Here is a 27,036-nt window from a genome sequence, read left to right on the forward strand (position 1 = left end):
ACATTGTTCCACCAAAAGAAAGAGGTGTGTTTCAGTGTTTATAGAAGCATGATTAACACTTGCCAATAATTTGAATATACATACATTACCTATAAATAGAATCTAAAAGTTATAGTAAAGGCATACCCTATAACTCCGTAAATAATGAATGCACTTAAGTTTTTACATCCAAAAGTATGGCTGAAGCTTATAAACAAATTTTGAGTAAAAGAAGACAAACACACAAAAAATATGCATTTACCATAAAGTTTAAAATAAGGAAAACTAATGTGAAGTTTTAATGTATACAAATATTTTATAGCAGTATTATTCATAAAATAGTCAAAAGGTGGAGACAGGTGTCCAGTAATTGATGAAATAATAAATAAAATGTAGTCTATTTACATAACAGAATATAATTTAACTACAAAAGGAACAAAATACTGATATATGCTACTTTTATGAACCCTGAAAGCATTAGTACTAAGAGAAACCAGACATGAAATATTATACAAGTGTATTATTTAATATTATATTAATAAAATGTAAATAAGTGGTTCTAAGAGGAGAAGAAATGGAGAATAGCTACTTAAATGGCCATTATTTCTTCTTATAATGATGAAAATGTTCTGGAATCACATAGCTGTGGATTCCACAACACTCTGAATTTACTAAAAACTGCAGAATTGTATGCTTTGAAATAGAGAATTTTGTGTTATGAGAATTTTATCTCAATAAAACAACAAGCCAAACCTAAACAAAACAAATTTATGGTTTTACAGAACAAAATAGTATTTATTTTTGCTTTAGGAAATTAGTGATTAGAATAGGATATTAGGAAGTTTTGAGGTCCTAGTAGTGTTCTGTTACATCTGAGTAGTGATTTCATAAGTGTACTCACTTTGTGAAAATTCATGAAGGTATATCTTTATGATTTATTTACTTTTGTAATGCTATGTTCTGATAACAATTATAAAAATAACAAGTTAAGGATGTTGTATAAGGTCACTTATAATTCAATATATGGTAGCCTAAAATTAAATAAATGAATGATTAAAAATATACAATACAACTTCAAAACTAAGAACCTAGAGGTTATCAGAATGTTTACTGAATTGAATAATCCATCAGTTTACTTTTAAATATTTACTTATTTTATTTAAAAGTCAAAACTACGCAGAGAGAGAAGCAAAGGTAGACAGAGAGAGGTCTTCCATCTGCTGATTCACTCCGAAATTGGCCGCAATAGCCAGAGCTGCACCAATCCGAAGACAGAAGCCAGGAGCCTGGAGCCTCTTCCAGGTCTGCCACGCAGGCGCAGGGGCCTAAGGACTTGGTCATCCTCTACTGCTTTCCCAAGTCATAGCAGAGAGCCTGATTGGAAGTGGAGCCCAGGGCTCAAATCAGTGCCCATATGGGATGCTGGCACTGCAGGAGGTGGCCTCCCCCGCTATGCCACAGCACTGGCCCTGATCCATCAGTCTTTAAAATTTAAAATCAGTTAAGAATTTCAATGGCATGAATCAAGGGTTCATACCTGGGAAACATTCAGGGAGTATTTTAGGTGGAAACAGTTAAAAGTACAACCTACTAATATTATCACATAAAATTATCAACAACATTCAGTTTGATGATTTCATAGTCAGGGCATAAATTTGGTAATTTTTTCTTTTTACTACTTATTGTTTTCATGAATCTCCCAAAAGTCAGGTGGTATTATGGAGAAGATTAACAATATTACAATAATATTTACTTGATTTTTTTCTAACTGTAACTGGACTATGATTGCTCTGTTTCAAAATCACCACTTGCTTTTATCCAATTGTATTTGAGACACTTAGACAAGTCCTAAACATTTGTCTACAGAAAAAATAACTTTTCCTTTGTTTATATGTTATTTTTCAGTTCTATTCTAGAGAAGAATCTGTGATAAACTTTATAAATACAAGTAACATTTCACTTTAAGAACTCTTTGGCCTCAAAGCAATCTGTAACAGAGGATAGCGAGAATCACTTTCCAAGTAAGATTCTATGCAGGGTGTTTTTACAATATTTAGTAATAATTTGGCATACAGATTTAAAACTGAAAAGGAGTATCAATGCCTACTGTAAAAAATACAAGTCAATCAGATTTTTAAGATCATAACTAAAGACTCAATGCTCACAGAGTCTTCTAACATGGGCAATTATGTGCTGAATAATAGCAAAAATTGGATTAACCAGCAAAAGTAGTAAATACAAAATATGACTTAATAACAAACATAAAATCTGTTTCCAGTTAATTTTTCCTTTTTTTTAATTCTTTGGTATCTAGGAAAGTATTACAGCTAGCCTAGTTCTCTCCATTTTCACAGTGGGCAAATTTCTAGAGAAATTTGGGAAAGTGGGTGGGAAAGTGGGAAAGTGAGTGCTCACATAAAAAAGAAACAAACCTTATTTAATCAACATTTTGAAAAGTGACACAAAAATAATACTGACTCTTCTTTTTCATAATACCATGTCAAGACATCTCATGAAATTCCTATTGATATTATGATTACTGATAATTAATAAAATAATAATTCTATATGGAATAAGAATGTAAGATGACATTAAGGGGAAAATTCTTGCATCTCCTTGAAAATACCAAGTGCCAAGTTTAGCATTAACTAATGTCAACAAGAATTTGGAGGAAAAATTAGTACTTTATGCATATGGAAGCACACATTCTAAAATTGGACCTAGCCTGAGTCACTGTTTGTGGAATTCCCATTTCAGTTCTCTGGCTTATTGCCCCACAAACACAAGACCAAGCTTCCTTGTTCCACATTCAACATTATGTAGTTTCAATTTTAGTATATGTGCTGCCGAAGCGAGCACAACATTATGTAGTTTCACATTGCAGTTACATCCCTCCATTGTTTGTGTAAACAGGAAAAGGAAATGAATCCTGATAAAGGTTAGTCATTTCTTGCCTTCATTCCAAAGTGAGAATGCCTGAGAACTGGAATATTTAAAACTTTTGCTACCATTTGTGACTGTGCTAGATATTGTAAACAGTATTATTTATCATTTGTTTCAAGTGTTATAATGGACTTTGTCTTCCTTTCCAAATGTGTCATGCTACTTGATTTTATTTAAAATCTGAAAGGTTTACTTGGTGATTACAATGTCCCTTGCCCACCTGATTGGAGACATCTCAGAATTCTGTATGCTGAACTCCTATTCTCAGTCTTAAATATCATGTGAAGCTTATATATCCTTCTTTTCATACACACTTACAGGAAACAATTATAATCTAATTAAAGTGGTGGTCTTTTGTGTCAGGAAATTAAAATATGTCTTTGTGTCCTACATGAGGAAAGGCAATTTTATTTAGAAAAATATAGGCTTATTAATACTTATTTATGTGCTATGATTTTCTCATTTGAAAGTAACATATTTGTCTTATATGGTTTCCAAAATAAAAGTTTCAGGTATAACAATACAAGAGTACTTTAACAATTCATGGAAAATAAATTAAAAGATAAACCTCATCTATAAAAAGGTAATTTTATGTTGAGACAACTTTTTTTAAATTCATGCTTAATTATGAATAAGCATTTCCATGATTTTAATGTACTCTCTTATATCCAAAGATTTTGATCTAGAATAAATCAAAATAAAGCATAATTTATAGTTTCTTTCCCAAATATTTTGTTCTAATTAGTTAAATCTACCACTCAAAAATTTTGTTTAAATTTTCATTTAAGACAGTTTACATTAGTTGCCATATCCCAACTTTAACTTTTAAAACTTTGTGAAATAGCTTTCCATAATCTGTACACTGAATTTTTCATTACAATTTCCGTCCATACTGTGAGAATAATAATCTCTATTTAAAACTGTATAATTATAACCTATAGTATTTTATTTGATTGTATATATTTTTCATTTGCTGATTTTCACTTTTCTACATGATATATATGAGTAAAGGACAGAATTTGTCAAATATATGCTCAGATATCTGAATGAATTAATGACATATACTTCTATGTTATACTTTACAGTGCCTCATACAGCTAAGCAAACTCAATAACTATCAGCTGCTTAATCTGCTGGTGACATGATTCTTATGACTGAACTTTCAACAATACTTGACCTATCATGGTAGCTAGTAACAGAGAGGATTATGAGTAAGGAACCTAAGGTTCACATCAAAATTAATTTTTAAACAATCCTAGTCCTGATCATCCAATTTGAGATAAAAATAGGTAAAATTCAGTCTAACAAATTTTATCCTGAGGAGCTCCTAAAATTAATGACTAAGGAACATCAGTTACAGAAAGCTGATTTGATATATCCCTAAATACCACATAAAACATCTGCTGAATATCCATAGTAAGGAAGAGAATAAGAAAAAAAATGGCAGCCAGAGGTAACATAGCTCAGTTTGAGTGAATAATCTGAAAATGAGTTGTATAATGCTGAAAACGTCTATAACTACTTAAATGGACATAATGTGAATCTCAGAATATAGATGAAGCCAAGTAAGATGAAGTGGCACCACTGTCCAATACTGTGCAAAATTCACAATATACTGTTTACTCATGGAAAGCTACATCACCTTGCCATAAACATGTCCTTAACCAATCATTTTCAAAAATAATCTTGAAAAGATTTCACGGTGCAATTTTATTTATATTAATGAAATGAAATGTTTATTGTATCTAAGGAATCCTTAGCTATTTTGTATCTTCTGATGAATGTCCTATATATTCAGAAGTCTTATATGGTATTTGTTTCCTCAATGAGAAACACCTTCTGTATCTGCCCCTTTCTGCCACCATTCCAGTCCAAGCCTTTATCATATCACTCTGGAATTATTACAGTATTCCCCTAAAGTACTTTCCTAATTTAATCACATTTCCATTTAATACTCAGAAGTGCCTTCGAATAATCATTTTTTCCATCTCCAATACTCAATATCCTTAACCATGTCCAGATAGCCCTCCAGAATTTAGCTCCATGCTGGCAGTATAATCCTAACACCCAGCACTTAACCAAACATGAGCATTTTAGCGAGGCTCTCTTTCCCAGTGCAATATGAACAAATCCTTTGCAAATTCTTTCCATGTGCTTTTCTCCCTAGATGAAATTCATCTATGCGAATAAATCTAATCATACATTAAACCTTAGCTCCTGCCCCTTCTTTTCCTTTAAGTCATTCATTTTGCGTCTGGAAACATTTTCTTGTATTCTTTAGTTGTGAAAGGTTTAATATGCGAATTTCTATGTGGTCTGCAAAATTAAGATAGGATTCATCTTTTACTTATCTACATCTCTAGTACTCCACATTACTTTCTGCATATAGTAAGTAAATTAACTTGAAAGAATGGTGTCCCTAGGTTAAAAGTTGTTACTGAAAGTCACATCAATTTAGACTTGATAAATCTATAAAATTAATTTTTAAAGAATACTTGCTTTTTTCTTTTCTTTTCTTTTTTACATACATTCAATGTACTTTATAACCACAGGCATAATGGTCCACTTAATATTTTCAACGAGATGATTGCTTTTCTTCTTTTAAAGATTTATTTATTTTATTTATTTATTTTGAAGGTCAATGTTAGAGAGTGATAGTGAGAGAGAGAGTGAGAGAACGAGAGTGAGAGCAAGAGAGAGAACTCTGCTGTTTCAATTCCCAGATGGCCACAATGGCCAGCACTGGGCCAGGATGAAGCTAGGAGCCAGGAACTTCATCCATGTTTTCCACGTGGATGGCAGGGGCCCAAACACTTGGGGCATCTCCTGCTGCTTTTATCCAGGCCATTAGCAGGGAGCTGGATCTGAAGTGGAGCAGCCAGGACTAGAACCAGCAACTCATGGGATGCTGGTATCAAAAGTGGTGGTTTTACCAGCTAAGCTACAAACCTGGACCCAGATACTTGCTTTTTATATGTAAATTTGTGCTTAAGTAATCTGTTCAGGAAACTCCCCCAACTAATTTTATTTTTAAAATTTGCTAAGTAAACTTAGATCTCAAAAGCAATAAACACGTAACTCTTGGTTCAGCTTTATATTTCAATTATCATATATTTTGAGTGCTGCATCTAAATTAGTTTTATTAATTTCAAATCATTAAATGAAAATACTTGATACTATGGGGAGTATGAATACTCCCAAGCAGGGAGTTAATAACTATTTTATCTATTTTAATCAGTATTTAATTTTGGAATAGTCATAAATGTCCTGTTATGCTATGTATTTTTCCAGAATACAAATATGAAGTATTTATTCACCAGAGAAAGATGATTCTCATATTCTATCATGTTTCACTTCTACTACTCAAAGCTTTCATTTATTCAACACTATTATGAAGTAACTGATAGAAATGTCAACATTTTTATTTTATACATTTTACCTCACAATAAATATCTTCCACTGGGTCCCCTGGATTCAAGCCTTCCTGCCAGACATTTTTATTGTGTTTTCAATTGGCAAGATTTTAATAAATCAGAGGCTGAAGACCACAAAGAGCAAATGAGACAGAATTAAATAGTACCTCATTGTTTTACAAAAGGCAAATCCATACCAACTTCAACAGAAATGTAACCTTATATTCACAAACTTTTGACTGTAATTCCATATAATTTCTACCAATAAGCTATGAAAAAATATGGAACATATCTTTTGAAAACCATCAATTAAAAAACACTGTAAATCCAATCACAAGACTTTTATCTTCAATTAAAATAAAATTTATCCCTTGGGGCTGGCACTGTGGCTCAGTGTGGGTTAATGCCCTGACCTGAAGTGCTGGCATCCCATATGGGCGCCGGTTCGAGATCCAGCTGCTCCACTTCCAATACAGCTCTCTGCTATGGCCTGGGAAAGTAGTAGACGATGGCCCAAGTCCTTGGGCCCCTGCACCCACGTGGGAGACCCGGAAGAAGCTCCTGGCTCCTGGCTTCAGATCGGCGCTGCTCCGGCCGATGTGGCCAATTGAGGAGTGAACCATTGGATGGAAGACTCTCTCTCTCTCTCTCTGCTGCCCCACCCTCTGTGTAATTCTGACTTGCAACTAAATAAATCTTTTTTAAAAATTCCAGATATTATAACAAAAATATAGATTAAGATCATTTTAATGGGAGGAAATTGGTATGAGGCATTAAAAAAGTAATAAAGTTTTAAAATATGTATGTGGTTTTTTCTCTTAGTGAGACCAATGACTTGTTGGATAACTAGCGCTCCCTACATTCCTACCTAGAGTAATAGGGTAATCTTTTTAAGAACAGTTATGAATGGGACCTGTGCTATGGCGCAGTGAGTTAAAGCCCCGGCCTGCAGAACCGGCATCACTTTTGGGCGCTGGTTCGAGTCCTGGCTGCTCCACTTCCAATCAAGCTCTTTGCTATAGCCTGGGAAAGCAGTAGAAGATGGCCAAGTCTTTGGGCCCCTGCACCAGTATGCGAGATCCAGAAGCAACTCCTAGCTCCTGGATTCAGGTCAGCTCAGCTCTGGCCATTGTGGTCATTTAAGGAGTGAACCAGTGGATGGAAGACCTCTCTCTCTCTGGCTCTACCTTTCTATGTAACTCTGTCTTTCAAATAAATAAAATAAATCCTTTGAAAAAAAGAAAAGCTATCAAAGGACAACATATTTTTCTAAAATGGGTTTGACATCTTTCCAAATACTGAGAGGGAACTTTTGAATGGTTTAATATAATACAAATCTGATTATTTTATCACAAATTTATGCATATTTTTGCTTTTTCAATAAGTACAACCAATTTAAAAATTATGAAGAGACTATAAGTGCATTTCAAGATAAAAAATTACAAAATGTCTTACCAAACTGCTCTACTTGTCATCTTCAAGCATCCACATGTAAACAGAACTGGCTGAAAATGTTTCAAATCAACTAATAATGTTTGCTAGCAGAACCATATGGTGAAAATTTTCACAAAAGTAGTACTCTCACTAAAAACCCACCTAAAACACTCATTATCATCTGATTTATAACTAAACAAGCAGCCATTTGAATCCACTAAGTAACTTCTCAGTTCACATGCAATCTATCTGTTAGCTCGATCTCCAAATGGTCATAATTGCCAGAGCTGGGCCAGGCATAAGTCAGGAGCCAAGAACTTCTTCCAAGTCTCCCACATGGGTGCAGGTGCCCAATCAATTGAGCCACCCTCTGCTGCTTTCCCAAGCACATTAGCCAGGAACTGGATTGGAAGTAGAGCAGATGGGACTCAAATGGGTGCCCATATGGGATACTGTCGGTGCAGGCAGTGGCTTAAACCCCTAGGCCACAATAATGGCCACAAGTTAGATGAATATTTTAATATATGTTGTAGTTTATACATTACCACAACAACTCATTGGACTGTGTTGATCAAATAAAAAGTTTTAAAAGTGATACATAACTGTAAAATGTTATAATCATATAAGATAGATGGTATCTACAAAAATGCAGGCATGGGTCATCAATTATATTTCCAAATGATACAGGGGAGAAATATCATTTTGATCCATTCCCAGATTTCATTAGAACAGTAGACTCTAAATTCATTTCATAGGCTTGCTCTGAATAGACAACAAAGACACTAGCATCTAACGAACATGTAGACAATGTCACATAAGAAATGTGTGAAGAAAAATCCTTTTTTTATCCATGGAAGAAATAAATTCCCATCTCTGCATCTTGACCCTCATAAACCTTTAGTGCCTGCATAAAAGTGGTATTATATTATGATAATTTATTGCCCATTGAAGAGGGAACTAGAGTAGTGAAATAAAGCAGATTCGTCGAAAAATTCGAAAGTATATATTTTTACTTCATTACTAACTTTTGAAACAGAAAAAGGAGTATAAGATACACCAATATGTATACATTATCACAACTGTCTTACACCTATGAACCAATACCTAATAAGACTAAATAAATTAGTAAGGCCACATATTCAAACCACAAAGCCATTGTTTCAGACTGGGTCAGCATGGTGTAAAAGACATGAAATTTTCCACAACAAATTCTGTGAACCAGAAAAAAAAAGGTGTGTTTGTGGGTGTGAGGCAGGAAGGAATATAAAGGCTGCAATGGTAAAAAAAATGTAGTTTAGTTTTTTTTTTTTTTCTTTTGAGATCCAACACTAGGTTTTGGCAATGTGTACAAGTTCTATTACATTTTAAAAGTTAATTAAAAACAGTTTCTAAATCTATGAACATTTAATGCTCAAAGGGCTGAGAGGCCTTTTCATTACAACAGAAGCACATGAAGCAAATGATCATTGAAATACATCATTTTTTTTTTACAGAGAAAGCACAGAAACATGAAAAGACAGAATAGAAAATGCCTTACAGTTTATTCAAGCAACATGACAAATAAATAAGTAAATTAAGGCTCAGATAGGTTAAGTGGTTTGCTCAGGACCACAGAGCTTGTCAGTTCCAGACTAAAGATCAGAATTTAAATCCCCAAACTAGTAGTCCAGGGCTGTGTTCTATTGCAAATCCAAAAGAACATGACAGTATTTAAACATTTAATCCAGAACACCCTCAGAACTGAGTGTATGTACTAAAATTAAGCCACACAGCGAGGAATGAATACAGTTGTTTCATACCAGAAATGAGCTGCCAGTCACTGTGGTAAGATCTCTTTCTTTCTGAGAACCATGGTTTCCTGTTGGATTGGAGAATCCAAACTGGGTTTGTCCCTCCCGTCTGAAGAAGTCAGAGTCAGGATGTACATTCCAATCTGCTTTGGTTGGTGTCGGTAGTTCTGAGACACTGTTTTCACAAAGGGTGCTGGAAGGAGTCAGAGCTTCTGTGTCCACTGTTAACTTACTGCTGGGTGTCAAAGCTTGGGGCTCAGGACTGGAGCTTTTCATAGCCACAGAACCCAGAGATCCCAAGGGCCCGGCAGCTGCACCTGAGACATCATCCGTATCTAAGGTGTTCTGCTGAAAACTGGCTGCCGTTGTTCCAAAAAAGAGAGAGGTATCCAGACTTTGAGGAAGGTCACTGGTGGCCATCAAGGCCCGGGGGTCCACAGCCTGCCCTAAGGAATTATTATTACTAGCAGGGAGGGTCCCTGCCAGAGATGAGCTTACAGAAGCCACATCGATGGTCAAGATCCCAGAGTTCACTAATGCTGTGTCCAACACTGCAGCAGAACTATTGCCAGGCACATCAGAGAAGAGAGACACTATCTCGGCATCACTGAGATCATTCTGTCCCTGGCTGGTAAGTTCATTGCTGGGTGTAAGAGAATCTGTGGCTTCTAGCTGAGCTAAGAGATCCTGGCCAAGGTTGTGCCTTTTGGCCATGTGGGTCTTCATGCTGTGCTTGGAGGTGAAGAGCTTATTACAGGTGGAGACCGGACAACGGCTTTTCCAAGTGTCCACATCTTGCAGGTGTTTCTTGGAGTGAATGTAGAGACTACTTCGAGCGGAGAACCTGGCACAACAGCCTTCTACAGGACACACGAAAGGTTTTGTGCCCAAGTGGGTTATGCTGTGGCCTTTCAGATGCTCGGCTCTCGTGAAAGATTTCCCACAGCCTTCCACGGGGCACGTGAACCTCCGGTCATCGTCGTGCTTCCTTTTGTGCCTTAAGAGTTTAGACATGCTGGTGAAGTTCCAGCCACAGCCATCAAAGTCACAAAGGAAAGGTCTCTCACCCGTGTGGCTCCGCAGGTGAATTTTCAGCCTACAAGCCTTGTCATACTGTTTGCTGCAGCCAGGAAAAGAGCAGGAAAAGAGTTCCTGTTCCCTGAAATGGGCACGGTTATGGGAAAACAGGGCACTCACTGTAATGAATGTCTTCTTGCAGCCGGAAAACGCACACTGGTAGGGCCTCTCGGGCTCGAAGTGGCTACGCTGATGGGCACTGAGCTTGGCCTGTGTGGGGAAGCTCTCCTCACACACTTCGCATTTGAAAGAGTTCTCCTGCTCATGGCCCTTCATGTGTGCCTTGAGGTTGTATACGGTGGTGAAGCTCTTGCCACAGCCTTCCGCAGGGCAGCCAAAGGGCCGCAGTTTGTCGTGAGACTGCAGATGTCTTTTGAGCTTGTACGAGGTGGTGAAGGTCCAGCCACAGCCGCCCAAAGGGCACTTGAAGGGCCGTTGGCCCTGGCTGCTGCTGTGTGTCAGCAGGTGCACCTTCAGCTGGTGCTTCTTGGCGAAGGTTTGCCCACACTGTGCCTCGGGGCACAGGTATAGCACCACGCCTGGGCTTGGGCCCAGTGACCCGCGGGGGCTCGGAGCGGCAGCTTGGCCCTCTGCCTCCTCCTCGGGCGCAGGGGCTGGCGCGGGTTCTGCCGGCTCCGCCAGGAGGAGGTCAGGCGGCAGCTCTGGGCAGTCGCCAGGTTGCGTGGCGTGCGGCAGCCCAGCTTGAGGGACGATCAGATCCCTAGGTTGCGGGGCAGGCCCGACCCCAGGCTCCCAAGCCGGCAGCGGGGGCGTGGCCAGAGTGAGGACGCCGTTCTCAAAGCGCAATAGCAGGTCCTGGTTGTGGATAGTGATGGTACCCGCGAAGGCCGCCGCGGGGCCCGAGCCTAGAGCCGGGGCCGGGGACCGGACGGGGGCCGCGGACAGGCAGCGGGGGCCCAGCGCAGGCCGGGCCGCAGGGCTCGCGCCGCTCTCGCCCCGTTGGGGCTCCGGCCCCGCCTCGGCCTCCTCCCTCCACACGGGCCCTGCGGCCTTACCCGCGCCCACGGTCTCCACGTCGCCACCCACCGGGTCGAGCAGCACCAGGAAGAAGTCGTCGTCGCCGCCGCCGCCGCCGCCGCCGGCAGAATCCGGCCTCGGCGCCAACAAGCTCGGGCCCAGGCCCCGTGAGGCAGTGCGGGCCTCTTCGCGCCGCCGCCCGGGCCCGCCATCTTGGGGGCCCCGGAGCAGCAGGAGGCGGCGCGCCGGGGTCTGACCAGCCGACAGGTCAGGACTTCGGTGGACCCGGACGCCGCCCGCGGAGCTACCGCCACAGCCGCTGCCGCCCTGTGGTGTCCCGTGAGCTGGGAGCGGCCTCGGGATTTCCATCTCTGAGTCCGTGAGGCTGGGCTGGAACCGGAGCGGCGGAGGCGGCGCGACCACGCCCCCTGCCGCGGGCCCGAATACGTTCCTGAAAGGGAAAAAAAATGTGCAATGCGCAGAAACTGGCCCTATCAGATATTAAAACGTATTTAACGCCACAGTGATTTAAATATTTTGGTACTGGGTCTCTGGGACAGAATAGAAAGCCCAAGGGCCATACCTGGTGTACATAAATAAGTCCCACAGTTAATATTAGTAAGCAATCAAGGAGGTCTTATGAGGTAATGGGGAAACGACAGCTCATTCGGTAATGGTGCTGCAATACCTTGGTATCTCTCCTCTAAAAGCACTTTAAATCCGTACCTCACTATATATACCAAACGAAACACACTCCAGCTTCTCCGGTACTTTTCACGTGCTAAAAAGTTTGTTTGCTGGCTGGCTGGCGGTCTGGATTGATAGCAGAGAGAAAACTCCTGAGAAAGTAAACTGTGTCAACATTAAACTGCCAAACCGGTGAAAACACCCCCCCGCACCAGTCCCTGCCACCACCTTCTGCTCTCCCCCCTCCCCCGCCCTGGCCAACATCACACTCAGAATCTTCTTGACCAAGATCCTGAGGCAAATGTACAGCACAATTACATTTTTGTCCTTCTGGTACAGAGATTTAGAATGAGTGAGAGATGGGATTGGTTCTGTTCAGCCTAGAACTGCAAAGTCTAGAGGATGAGATGATTTATACTGAAAGCTGGAAAACTCAACCGGCTCCTGGGTTCTCCCAATACAGTACTCAATCTTTGCCCTTCTGCCACTGGTTGGTTATGCCATGATAAATTTCAATTCTAATCTCACAACATGATGACGATAATCTTCAGCTTACTGCATATTCTCTATCACTTTTGTGGTCTCTGGACAGAAGTTCCAGTTAAATGTGGTAAGGTGAAGCCCCAAGTCACTGCCATGGACTATTCCTAGTAAAATGCACAGATGACCTTATTCAAAAGCCCCAGTGTAGCTGCAGCATTTAAGCGTGGAGGCCCAATCTTCCTGTAATGAACTCGACCTGTGGTGCCTACTGATGGTGGCAATCCTCCAATATGTCTGTCATCGATAAATTGGGAGTTGACACAAATATAGGTCAAAATGTCTAGTAAGACACAAATTCAGGGTGATGACTAGATTATGAGGCACCGATCACTTGACTAGTCCCTGCTCGCCCCACCCTGCCTCATTTTTTTTTTAATTATAATGGAAACGCGCTTGTCTCTTGGAAAACCACACAGCGTTCATATACAACATTCCAAACCTCGATAAAATTTCTACTTTACATACTTTTCTTTCTATTACATTTTTTTTTAGAGGGAAAGCATTTTTCAAATTTGAGATACTGAAGAGTGCATAAAATATATCTGTATGATTAAGATAATTTACAAAAGCAAGTGCCCACATAACCAGGGCCCAGGTGGAGAAATAGATCACCTGCACCCTTCCAGAAAACAGCCACTGTCTTCCTTCCAGTCACAAAGCACACCTTCCCATATGGATATCATCATTATCTGCACTTCGCAATAATCATTTCTGTGCTTTTTTGTGTAGCTTTCCAGCTTTGGTACATGTCCCTAAACAATGCAGCTTATTTGAAGTTATAGAAATTTTTATCTCACTGCATGGTTTCTTTTATGGTGGCTACTTCACTGTATAATATATTTGAGAGATGCATCCATGGTTTTCCTAGTAACTGCAGGTACATCTATCGTCATTGTGGAGTAGCAGCATCCACCCCAGTGTATGCTTATAGCAAAGTGATCATGGTGTGATTATGTCATTCCATGCTACAGTGGATGGACACTGGAGTTATTTCTACTGTTTGACTGTTACTGTGAACATTCTTCCACATTTCTCATGGAACACATGTGCAGAAGTTCCTGGCAACAGGAACACAAGGCCACTGGGCCATGGGGGTATGCGCATCTTCAGCTCTGGTAGCAGATGCCAAATTATTTTCTGTAGTGATTGTGTCAATTTTCAATCCCACTAGCAGCACGGGAAGTTCCAGCTCTTCCACGTACTCACTACATCACATATTGCCAGAATATAGTTTCTGCTGAACTGTGGGTGAGCAACACCCAAGTTACCATTAAGCCTTAGCATAATTTCGTGTTGATGAACCTTTTGGAATGTTCTCTGTTGTGAAAGCACTGTTCTAATTCAACCATTTTAACTCATTTTTCTATTCTACTTTACACCTTGTGTGGCTTACTGATTTAATGGGTTTGTTAAATACCACTCCATACAAGTGGCCAAAATATTCCCTTGCTCTGTTGTTTGTATTTTTCACTTGACTTGTGTTGTGTTTTGTGAACAGACGATCTTAGTTATAGTCAAACGTAGCATTCTTTGCCTTACGGGTAGTGCTTTTCTGTTTTCAGAAATATTTTTTCTTATGTTTTAAGTAACATGGGCCATGAACATATTCTCTACATTACTTTTTTTTTTTTCATTTGACAGGTAGAATTGTAGACAGTGAGAGAGAGAGAGAGACAGAGAGAAAGGTCTTCCTTCCGTTGGTTTACTCCCCAAATGGCCGCTATGGTTGGCGCTGCACCGATCCGAAGCCAGGAGCCAGGTGCTTATTCCTGGTCTCCCATGCGGGTGCTAGGACCCAAGGACTTTAGCCATCCTCCACTACCCTCCCGGGCCACAGCAGAGAGCTGGACTGGGAGAAGAACAACTGGGACTAGAACCCGGCGCCCATATGGGATGCCAGCGTTGCAGGCAGAGGATTAACCAAGTGAGGCACAGCACCGGCTCCTCTACATTACCTTTTAACATACGTATAGTTTTGTCTTTCACAGTCATGTCCTAACCCACCTGCAAGTTATATTTGTGTATAGTGTTGAGTAAGTTTCCATTTCTCTCTCTCTCTCTCTCTCTCTCTCTCTCTCTCTCTCTCTCTCTGTGTGTGTGTGTGTGTGTGTGAATGCAGTGTCCACAGTGAACCACTTCCTGAAAAGTCTGCTCATTTCCAGCTGATTTGAAGTGCCACGTTTGCCTTCAATCAAGTATCTACATGCGTGTGGGGTAGTTTCTATACTCTTTAGTAAGTGTCGTGGCCCTATGTGTCTGTTTAAAGTACCACACTGTCTTAATTACTACAGTTATATAGTCCATCCTGATATTTGGATAAGGCGAATCTGTTCTACTTTGCCTTCAAAAGTGTCTTGGCTATTTTGGGCCCATTTTAATTCTTTTTAGATAATCAATTCATCATTCATCATAAAATGTTCAACCAAAAGCTTGTTTGGGGTCCTAATTAGAATTGTGCTTATGTTTTAGATTTGATGTCATTTCGACATTGAATATGCCCATGGCCTGTGTCTCCTTTAGATAAGAACTTCTTTAATATGCCTCAATAATATTGTATACATTTTCCATAAGGTGACTTCTTACACTAGGTACTTCATAGTTTGTAGATGCTATATTTGAAATTTTCTATATTTGTTGCTGGCAAATAGAATGTAATTGAGTTTTTATGTTAATTTTAACTTACATGCCTCTAAGCTCTCACAGTGATTCCAATAATTTGTGTGTAAACACTTTTATAATTTTATGTACACAATCATACCATCTGCAAATAATCCCAATCATTCTTCTTCCTTTCAAATTTTTTCTCTCTGCCTCACTGGTCTCTCTCAATAGTTCCCAGTCCCACCTCAGAAGGCCAGGGTACTATTGAACAGAAGTGGTGATAGTGGCCCGCCTTACTTGGTGTGATGGTCAAAGAGAAAGCTTCCAGTGATTCTCTGTAAGAAGGGTGTTTTCCATACATGTAGGGATCTGATTCAATCAGGAGATGGGCAGTACACAGTAATCTAGGCAGGGGAAATCACATATAAAGAATTATTAAACTCTGATAGTAACTCTTATTTAAGAACTAAAGGAACACTGGATGGGGTCTTCTGGGGCAGAGGTAAAATCCTAGATGAAAGACAAACTTAGAATGGAGGTTCCTCCCTCTGATGGTTAACACTATGTTGTCAGCTCAATTGGAGTAAGAAAAACCTAGAAGCCTGGAAAAGCATTACTTTGGGTGTGCCTGTGAGGTTGCTTCCAAATAAGACTACCCTGTGAGGTGGATATGGGTGGACGTCTTCAACGGTCTGGGGATCTACACGGATTAAATGGGAAGGTGATTTTGGCCTCTAAGGGAGAGAGACATGGGACCCACTGGACTCCTGTCTCTGATGTCAGTTGTTGGCCTTGGGATTTCAGGACTACACCTGCCTCTCCCCCCTTATTTTCACTCAGGCTTTTTGGCCTCAAATGGAGGCTCACACCCTCAGCTTCTCTGATACTGAGGCCCTTGGAGTTGGACTGGGCCATGCTATTAGCATCCCAGGCTTTACAGCCTGCAGAAGACCTGTTGTGGGATTTCTCAGCTGCCACCATCACATGATACGAACCCCCTAATAAATTCTCTTTCCCATATCCTTATGAATATCCCATCAATTCTGTATGCCAGGAGAACCCTGTCTAATACACTCCCCAAGGCTGGAATTCACACGTAATTGTAGAAAAACTCAGTGGACGGTAGAGAATTTCCAATGGTTTGTCAGTAACAGAGCTTGTCTCCAGTCACAGGGCAAGTGGGAATCAACTGTCGTCAACATGGCAATATGGACAAGTCATAGCTGGTAGCCAGTATGTGGGTAGTGTCTATAGTAGGTGTGTGAGTGTGTATGATGAGGTGGGGGTGTCCTGGTTCAGTTGGAGACCTGGAGTCAACCATGGGATTTGGCAGGCTACAGGTTTGGAAGGACTATGTAAACATCAGGCAGGCCCTGCGTGTGTGTGTGTGTGTTTGTGTATGTGTGAGAGAGAGAGAGAAGCAGTGCACAAGGGATTTAGAGCACGGGATGTCCCTATCAAAAGGGCTACAAGAAGCAGAACACACGGCTACACTATGACTACACGTTTGCTCAGAGACAGTTGCTCTGGGCCCATGCCTGGGACAGAGTGTGCAGGTATCCTCACGCCTACACCTCAGCGCCAGAAATCACAAAGGGCCACATTGTGGATCAGTGTAGCTCTACTACCCTCTACTAAGAAAATGTAACATCCTGCTCTTTGACATTACTTTGCAGGAGAGAGGCTCAAAGAATACCTCCAATATCAGAACATATGCAAATAGGTGAATTTGGAGCTGAGATACAATAAATTGATAGCCAGCTTCAGATCCTTTATCAGGTTAGAGGAGTCCCTTTTCTTTGCTTGCATGAATAATAAGCACCCTGCTTGACAAGGGAGATTATTGTTTCACTGGGAAACCAATGATAAAAGCCAGGCGCATGGCCATTTCAAGAGCTTTAATTGAACATTTAAGATTCATGGCAGGGGGGGGGGCTGGCACTGTGGCATGGTGGGGTAAAGCCACCACCTGCAGTGCCGGCATCCCATGTGGGCGCCAAATCGAGTCCTAGACATTCCATTTCTGATCCACCTCTCTGCTATGACCCAGGAAAGCAGTAGAAGATGGCCCAAGACCTTGGGCCCCTGCACCCATGTGGGAGACCCAGAAGAAGCTCCTGGCTCCTGGCTTTGGGCCGGAGCAGCTCCAGCCATTGCGGTCAATCCCCTCCTTCTCTCTCTCCCTCTGCCTCTCTTTCTTTCTCTGTGAAACTCTGACTTTCAAATAAATAAATATATCTTTAAAAAAAGATTCACGGTGGGCCCTGATGTTTCCCGACCTAAGCTGCTTTTGCTACAAAACCAGGGCTCTGGCACAAAAGGGGTGTTATGCCATCAGCCTACAGTCCAGAGACTGTGAGCCCAAGGGCTTCTCTGCTCCAACTGCAAGGAGAGCCTTCCTCTGTGATGAGATTGCCTCTTCCATCAAGTAGCAATATTCTCCAGAGGAAGAGACTAGTTTCCTAGTATACCTGAAAATCTGCTCTGCTTTCCTCATAGCTGCTCCTTATTTAGACAGTTTTCTTGGGTTTCATGTAAAGTCATGCTGCACAGAGCCCCATCCTTGGAGGAGCAGTACAGCAGACTCACACATCAGTCTTACCAAGTGTATATATCTAACTGTATTGGCGATTTGAGTGCTGTGATTACGCTTTTCTCAATTTGGTTCAGGGTAAATAATGGGCAAAAATTGATGGAAAGAAACAGCATATGGTTTTGTCATTCTTGAGCGACAAAAATATATTATTTATTGATTGAACGGGCAACTTGTACTGAGAAGTAGAGACTACAAAAAAATTTTCCCCTCTCGATGTGTCTATATTCAATAGATACCGTGTGATGCAACTACGTGATGAGAAAACCACTTTAATACTTGCTCATCCTTGGATGTTCTCTTCCTGGGACTTCCAACCTACACACCATATTCACCTCTTGTGTTGAGCGACTAGAGATGACAAAAGCAACCCATAGCCTTCTAGTCACGCACAAGACTGGGATGACTTCCTATTCCAGGCATCCTGATACCCGAGCACAGGGACCTGTATGTGAACTGGGGTTTTATCCTTTAAATGCTGCCTGGTCCAGCTCTCTTGACTGTCATTCTGGCAGTGGTGCCACAAAAATGTGGAATTAGGAATTTGTCCACTTCCAGGAGGAGCAACTCTTTAAAACTGCCCCATGTGTAGCTGTCACCACTAGGCATCCAATCACTCATTCTCACACTTAGGGCCAAGTATTTGGGAAACACACACTTCCAATCTGGGGTTTCTGATAGAGGTTTTCACAGCTGTGGTGTTTCTTCCTGCAGGACAAGGGGGGAATTTGGGATCTCCCCACACTGTGAAGGCTGGGAGAGACCCACCAGGGTCACATCCTCCCACTGACAACCTGAATAATCTTTGTCCCATTGCTCCTGAACCTTCACAAAAGAGGAAATGAGGAGGTTCAGGCAGCAGGTGGCAGGAAGGTACAGTCCTTGCTCTGTATGTCCCTCACCCCAGCCATTCTTGTTGCTCTCGCAGAAGATACAGAGCTAGAATCAAGATTTGGTAGTTCCTGAACATCAGCCCTAACACAGAGCTCTGTACCCTGTGCCCCCTCCTGAGAATACTCTATGTTATCGTATGTTTAGTTAGCATGTTTGAGTGGTTTGACTCACCAAGAGGTATTTGAATTTACGGCATCGTCACTTTTTCATTTTCTCAGCAATGAGATCCAGAGTTCTCCCTACACATCAGGCTTCTATCACATAACTCTGCCCATGAAAGGTTCATGTTGGAATTATACAGGCTCCTAGCTGTAACAGTGGATGGCAGGACCTGGATTGAGATACTCTTTTACTAACAGTGAAAAAAAAAAATGAACACATTGAGAGAAAATGAAGAAGTATTTTGAAATATGATCCAGAATGTGAAATGTCAATGGCAGAGTAAAATAAATAAAAGGCAATAAGCTTTGAAGATTTTGATTTATTATTGTTTTTTTAAATTAAAATGTAACTGGCAAATACACTGCCAAAGGCTTCAAGTATTGCAGGCCTTCAAGCATTGCTTTGCTCCAAAACATGTGTTGGCATTCCTTACATTAAAAACAGAAAGTCTATGTGCGTGCAATCATAGGTTCTTACCACAATCAAATGGAGACCTTTTCTATCACCTCCAAAAGTGTCCCCGTTTCCCTTTGTGTTGTTCTCTTCCTTACCCATCCCCATCTCTATGCCGAGCCAAGCACTGATGTGCCTTCTCTCACAAATAGATTGGTATGTGCTTACAGAATTTCAGAGAAACGGACTCATACACTACACAGATGTTTCAGTCTCTTACATCAGTACACTTATTATGACATTCATACATGCTGTTACTTCTCTCAACAATTAATTAAATTTTGCTACTGTGTAATACTTCATTGTCTGATTATTTTTGTTGTTTTCAGTTTTTCCTTGCTATAAACAAAGCTGCTATGAATAGTCACATAAGAGACTATGTGTGGACCTATGTATTCACTGCACTTAGATAAAAGTTCAAGAGCACTAGAGCATGGTTAAGTGTATGTTCAAGTTCAAGTTAACACTGCAGATTGATCTCACCTTGCTGCTTACAGTCTTCCTGATCATACAAATTGAATGGATTTACTCTTAGACCCTGTCAGATTGAGCAGCATGGTTAAGTGGCATATTGTCATAACAGTGGATTAAAATTGGCTTCTGTATATTGGCCCCGGTGTTGCTTACTTCTTCACAGCAGGATAGGCCAATTAACTCAAAGACTGCTAGCACCAACACTGATTTTTTTTTTACACATCCACATGCTCTAAACGTTGTCCAAGTAAGTATATTTGCAGGCAGTTAAGAGTTTACCTGCTTTGTATATCCCACAAATCTGCATCCAGCATCTGTTAGCCATACTTATGGCAAACCCAGAGACAAAAAAATTTTTAAAAAGTAATAAATAATAAAAAATAAAAATAATTTAATAATAATAAAATGCCACTATTTGCTTTCAGAGCTCACTGACCCGTAGATTTCCCCTCTTGCTGATGATCCATGTCACCCAGACACCTAAGTGTCTCTCCTATTTCCCTCCCCTCCAGGAATTGCCATCCCCTTCTGAGTGATGGACCTCTGCTGCCAGGTCTGGAAGTTTCCCTATTCTGAGAGATTTTCCCACTCCAGCAACCTAGGGAAGCACCAGCAAAAATAAAGCTTGCAGTGTGCTACTGCCCTCTTGTGGTCCCATCTTTCACCTTGATCGGCCCTAAAATTTTGGAACCCACTTCCCCAGCAAAGGGTGAGAAGGATTGGATCTTGGTGATAAAGAAGAAATTGACATAGTCTACCCAGTCAGTAGGACAATCAATTGGAAAATCAATCCTGGGCAGTCTCAAGAGTTGAAGCAGTCGTTCATTGATGCACTGCGCAGTATACTTTTTACAGTCTCCCTCTGCGTCTCACTGACCAGGACAAGCAGTAGCGCCAGTAATTAAGTGAAGCCAAACCATTACTACTGACCTTTGAGGGCAGAGGCGATGATCTTGCAGGAGAAGGAGATCAGTTGCTCACATGTGGCCCCCACTGGGTAGGTGTTGGTCTTTGTATGGCTGATGAGCCCAACTAGAAAAGCAGGAGGCATATAGGCCTCTGGAATAAGGATGAATCACTCTTAGCCCCACAACAGATTACAAGTGAGAGGAGCTTCCTATAGCTCGATTGAGAATCTGGAGTACTCTGGGGTGTGAGGAGACTGCTAAGCAGGTAAATGAGCCAATGAGACCGACACATCTCCCAAGGGGAGAGCCCTTTGCAAGCAGCCCACTGTCTGATGCTTCTCTGCAAGATGCCCCTGAATTGTGACCCTCAATTATGCTGTTGCAGATGCCATCATTCTATACCTTCCCTGGATACATATAAATATCACAGCCCTTGGGCTGAGCCAGCTAAATTGTTACTCAAAGAAATTATCACTTGGTTTTCAACTGGAAAGGAGATAGGAGCCCAAAGTCCTTGCAGAATCAGTAAGGAAGAGAGGACCCAGAAGAGGAGCATTGGTGCTCCCCAGAAGAAAAGGCAGCACCGAGCCACCATAATGGGGACTGGGATAGTCAACCTTCTACTTTGCCAGTAGCCATCCAGGAGGTAATCAAGACAGAAAATACAAAAGGAGAGACCAGAGCCAAGGAGGGACCACTTCTGGCATGGAGGAGAAGACTCATCTTCTCTCTTGCCTGAGGCACGATCACTCCTGAAGTACTTGGGCCAGGAAACAAACAAACAAGGAACTGCATGTATGCATCTGGCAGGGAGTGAACTCTGTCTAATGGGGAAAGAAATTAAACAATCGTCTGCCTTAATACAGGATGAGAAAATGGTGTCCCTACTAAAGATCATGTACAATTAGAGCAGAATTTGGGAGTGACTCACACAGTGGCTCTGGGGCCTGCTTCAAATATATAATGTTGGTGTCTGTTTTCCTGGCTTGGAAGGTTGCCCACCCTATGTTAGCCATCACAATGGCCTGGGAAGACAATGCAGTGGAAAATGCTAGCCAAAGACAAAGATTTCCTCCAGTTGGGGATGTTGCAGTGGGTTTCTCAGGCAACAGGTGAATGAGGTATGTCATGATAGCTTGACAGTTCTGGAGGGGGCTGAATTGAGTCCTGCATACACCCAAATGTTTCTCAAGGGTCTCCAAACGACTTGGAGTCTTCTTTATTGGGCATGATGGCTAGTGCTGAAATAATTCAAGAGGCCAGAGCTTCCCTGGATTTAACAGCAATGCATAAAAGGAAAACCCAGAGGCAGGTGTTGCCTGTCAACACTATAAACACTATCCTATCTGGTGTAAACCAAAAGTACTATCAAAGTGAGGCTGCCCTTTCTAGTCTAAACAGGTCACCTATAGCCAGTCCCCAGGAGTAAGCATCAACTCCACAATGAACAAGAGAGTTTACATTGGCCCCTAAGAGAAAAGGGGGTCCCAAATTGGATGGTGTCTAGTGATCGTTGATGCAGTCACTATACCTATTATGGTTAGATTTTGATGCTCAGCCGGATTTTCCTTTGAAGGCAGCCTTATCTTCCACGTTGTTTGCTCTATGATCAGTGTCAGTGGCTGGGGATGCTCACTCACACAGGGATCCTGCAGTCGTGGAAGGCCCCCTTGTGTCAGAAAATTGCACTTTCACCCTGTTAACTGCAAACAGTAAACAAAACTGGATGTCTCAGTCAGTCCAAGGTGCTCATATCTCCCTAACCCCAGGGACCACTCACACTTTATAAATAGGCTACCCCCTGCCGGCGCTGTGGCTCAGTAGGCTAATCCTCAGCCTTGCGGCGCCGGCACACCGGGTTCTAGTCCCGGTCAGGGCACTGGATTCTGTCCCGGTTGCCCCTCTTCCAGGCCAGCTCTCTGCTGTGGCCAGGGAGTGCAGTGGAGGATGGCCCAAGTGGTTGGGCCCCGCACCCCACGGGAGACCAGGAGAAGCACCTGGCTCCTGCCATCGGATCAGCACGGTGCGCCGGCCGCAGCGTGCCGGCCGCGGCGGCCATTGGAGGTGAACCAATGGCAAAGGAAGACCTTTCTCTCTGTCTCTCTCTCTCACTGTCCACTCTGCCTGTCAAAAAATAAATAAATAAATAGGCTACCCCACCCCAGGAGGTCATCTGCTTGAGAAGAGGGTCAATTAAAGGGGTAATTCCCCATGTAACCATTTTTTCAAATATTTTATTTATTTATTTGAGAGGTAGAGCTACAGACAGTGAGAGGGACAGACAGACAGAAAGGTCTCCCTTCCGTTGGTTCACTCCCCAAATGGCCGCAACGTCCAGAGCTGCGCTGATCCAAAGCCAGGAGCCAGGTGCGTCTTCCCGGTCTCCCATGGGGGTGCAGGGGCCCAAGCACTTGGGCCATCTTCTACTGCTTTTCCAGGCCACAGCAGAGAGCTGGATTGGAAGAAGAGCAGACGGGACTAGAACCGGAGTCCATATGGGATGCCGGCGCCACAGCGCCGGTCCCTCCCCCCCCCCCCCCGTAACCATTAACATTGGCTCAGTTTTGCTAAAATGATGCTTCTGCCCCAAGTCCCTCCTCCCAGCCCCCCAAAGACTATCCATTTTCCCTTTTAGTGAATGGATCTGCTCATCCATCAGGTAAACTTATGGAACAAGACTAAGGCTTTTATGCTGCCACCAGGCACTTCTTGGAGTGAGGAACTCTCAGACTCAGCCCGAAGTGCCTCATCACTAGAGAGGCAGCTGTGGATGTCAAACAGGACCCTTGTCGAAATTGAAACCTTTACTGGAGCACAGTTAATTATCCCATTGCCTGAGGTTCCAGTTATGCCCTGCATAGTGGAGAAAGCTCCCTGCAAATTTTGATTCACTACAGGAGATTGTTTATTATATTGAAAAGTATATCTACAGGGCTGAGCTAAACCTAGCTCTACCAGAGTTTCACTGCTGTAAGAAGAAAGAGCTGCAAGCTTTGTAACTGAGATGAACTTACCAGCCCCTCCCCCCCACACACTCTGCCAGCTGAGAAATGCCTCTGGATCTTGCTCACTAGGGACTGAGGGAGACTCAAGACAAGAACATTAACAATTTCTTAATCAGTGGAATGAGCATAGGGTAAAAGGGATTCGGACGATTATACAGCCACCGACCACCACCCTTATTCAAATAATTCAATTTCCACATAGAGGAAGGACCAAAACGTCCAGCAGGCCCAGCTGTATGCAACACTTCCAGAAATAGAAAACATCTTTGACAATTTTTATAAGGTTCATGTTTATACCAACTTCTGTTTAGTGACTAATGGACTGATTGCTTGGTCGGGGCTTGGACAAAATCAGGGTTATAAAACATAAGGGCCAGATACTTAGGATAAGGCAATTACCCCAAATTGGCTCCTACTCTGCCTGTATTTGTACACCATTCCTCAGCCCACACCAAAAAAGACAAGAAAGATGTGGAGAAAGTGCAATAAAACACTGAAGGTGGTGAATTCAAAACTACAAAAGTTGCTAGGCCTTTTGAAGAACGGGGCATCCATAGAGCTTTGGGAAGAACAACCTCACACCCTCTATTGGTAAACACCACACACATGAGAGGTCACGGCATTTGAACATCTTGGCAACATGAAAACCAGGTGTAAATGCGGAGTCAACCCCCCAGCAGAGACATCCACAAGAAATTAGGGAGTGTATTACAGGCCACGTCAGAACTGACAAATCAAATCGAGTTCATTGGGCCTCTCTCTTAATCAGGATGAGTCAATAAATATGAATGGTCTTCGGAAGGTCCATCAGAAATGGGTACTGTGCAAAAACTATGCATGGATTTCATAATTTTTGTGACAATGTGACTTTATTTTTAAAAATGCATGTATTTATGTATTTACTTGAGAGGCAGAAAGACAAAAGAAGAGGGAAAAAGAGGTGTGGGGTAGGGGTGGGGTGTTGTGGCACAGCAAATCAAGCCACTGCCCGTGATGCCAGCATCCCATCTGATCACTGGCTGCTCCGCTTCTCATCCAGCTCCCTGCTAATGTGCTTGGGAAGGCAGCAGAAGATGTCCTGAGAGCTTGGGTCCCTGCCGCCCACATGGGAGACGCAGATGGAGTTCCAGGTTCTTGGCTTTGGCAGGGCCCAGCCCCAGCCATTGGGGCCATCTGGGGAGTAAACCAGCAGTTGCAAGATTCATTCTCTCTCTCTCTCTCTCTCTCTCTCTCTCTCTTCAGCCCCTCTCTTTCTAACTCTTCCTTCCAGATAATAAATAAAGCTTTTCTAAAAGATAAAGAGACAGAGAGAATGAGAGAGCTTTCACGTCCTCTGATTCACTCCCTAAATGCCAGAAATGGGTGGGGTAGACCAAACCAAGTCCAGCAACCGGAACTCAGTCCAGGCCTCCCACATGGGTGGCAGGAATGCAATTGCTTGAGCCTTCACCATTGGCTCCCAGGGTATACATCAGTAGGAAGTAGAAATCCAGAATGGAGCAGGGAATCCAATGCAGGCACTCTGATATGGGATGCGGTATCCCAACCTGTGACTTAATCGCTAGGCCAAACAGCCATTATTACATTATCCACAAACCTTTTGTAGTATAGTCATAAGCCTTAACAGTGTGGTAGTTACTTTTTGCTTACCCATATAAGGCATCGATCTCTGCTAATGTCATTGAGGTGTTGATAAAAGAAAATGTAAAAATGGACATCGTAAAACAACATTGCTTGAATTTCTCACTTATTCCAGGGATCCAACCTTAGCAGGTATCATAGCATGACATCATGGGACTGTAAAACAAGGAGTATTGAGAGAACGTTCAGGACAACGTCATCTCAAGTGGCTAAAAATATTGCCCTTATCGAGATGACATTGGATCCATGCCCGTAGGCATGACTGCACCATATTTTAATTCACAGAAAACAAAGAGACTACTGTTAGGGTCTGAAAAAGCCCACCGCCCGAGGAACGACTCCAAGAGTCTTATTCTCTCATGCAACCAGCAAAGGGTTAAATTTATTGATCCAACATGTTGGGGCCCTCTGACAAGGACAGAGGAGCAGTGAGGAACTACAGCATAGGGTTTATAAAGGCAAAAACCACAAAATCGGGAGGGGGGAGAGAATACACGGTTGCTAAGTGGTTGCTAAAATCTTACAATCAGCAATTATGATCTTAAGACATAGACAAATCACATCTTCATTATTAGCCCAGGTAACCCAGGTGCAACCTTTTTACTTTTAGGCTTGAGCAATCATGCTAGGGGGGTTTTGTGCGTTGCCAAGGGTGATGTAGTGCACTGCTATTGTCCGACTATTTGAGATCATAGTTTCAGACCAGAGTCTCACAGTGCGGGGGTGCTTTCCCAGAATGGAGTCTCAAGTGCTCCAAAAAGGAGTCCCTACTGTCAAGATGCTACTTCACTCTGTCTTATTTTCACAGCTGCACCAGGAAGGTTTAAACCTATAAGCTTAAGCTTTACTTTTGACACCCGCACATATACAATTTTAACTCTTCACTACCAAGAGACACACTGCAATCTCTGCTGATAAATCACCTTGCACAGACACAATGTGATTACCAGTTTTCATGGACATGGAAGCCCTGAGATTATTACCCACAGCAAAAGAACCTTCACCTGATACTTTCTCCCTTTCCTTCTCTCTCATAGAACATCCTGGTAATAGCCATTTTTTCTTCAATCCTGACAAAGATCTTTGGTGGACCATTGAGCCCGAGTCCATTCTTCATCTGTTTCTGTTCATGAGCAGCATAAGCCAAAGAAACCCCCTCTCACTACTTTTCTGCCCATGTCCCTTGTTCCAATTTTGGACACTTTGGGCCAAACCTTGACCTGCTCGGGTAACCTAAGGGGTGGAACCAACCAACTCCTGATCCTGTAACATCATTCAGGTGATACCAAGGGGAGAATCTGATTCCCTGCTGCTGGCCACAAGTGGCTTCCAACTTTTAACTCTACAGTGTTGCTCTTCCCTCTCTTTTCCTGAGAATGGCCCACCCCTTACCAACGTCAATTACACCTCGATTGACAGATCACTCTAACCCTGGTGATGTATACCTGATGCTGCCAAGGT

The 27,036-nt window shown here is 42.2% G+C and overlaps 1 protein-coding gene and 1 long non-coding RNA gene across 2 annotated transcripts in view; one reads left to right on the forward strand and one right to left on the reverse strand.

Annotated features, from left to right (window-relative positions):
* LOC149119618 (uncharacterized) overlaps positions 1 to 27,036 on the forward strand; it is a 506,629-nt gene that overhangs the window by 14,176 nt on the left and 465,417 nt on the right. The gene's annotated exons all lie outside the window — the stretch shown is intronic.
* On the reverse strand, positions 8,762 to 12,058 carry LOC103351846 (zinc finger X-linked protein ZXDB). The gene has a single exon (XM_070066764.2). The coding sequence runs from the start codon at positions 11,981 to 11,983 to the stop codon at positions 9,563 to 9,565; it is 2,421 nt and encodes an 806-aa protein (XP_069922865.2). The 5' UTR covers positions 11,984 to 12,058; the 3' UTR covers positions 8,762 to 9,562.

The sequence above is a fragment of the Oryctolagus cuniculus genome, chromosome X (genome assembly GCF_051225735.1).
Source record: "Oryctolagus cuniculus isolate XC-2025 breed Fujian yellow rabbit chromosome X, ASM5122573v1, whole genome shotgun sequence".
Taxonomy (NCBI): Eukaryota; Metazoa; Chordata; class Mammalia; order Lagomorpha; family Leporidae; genus Oryctolagus; species Oryctolagus cuniculus.

Coding starts and splice junctions, on each gene's coding strand:
- LOC103351846 (XM_070066764.2), bottom strand. CDS start 11,983: ATGGAAATCCCGAGGCCGCTCCCAGCTCACGGGACACCACAGGGCGGC.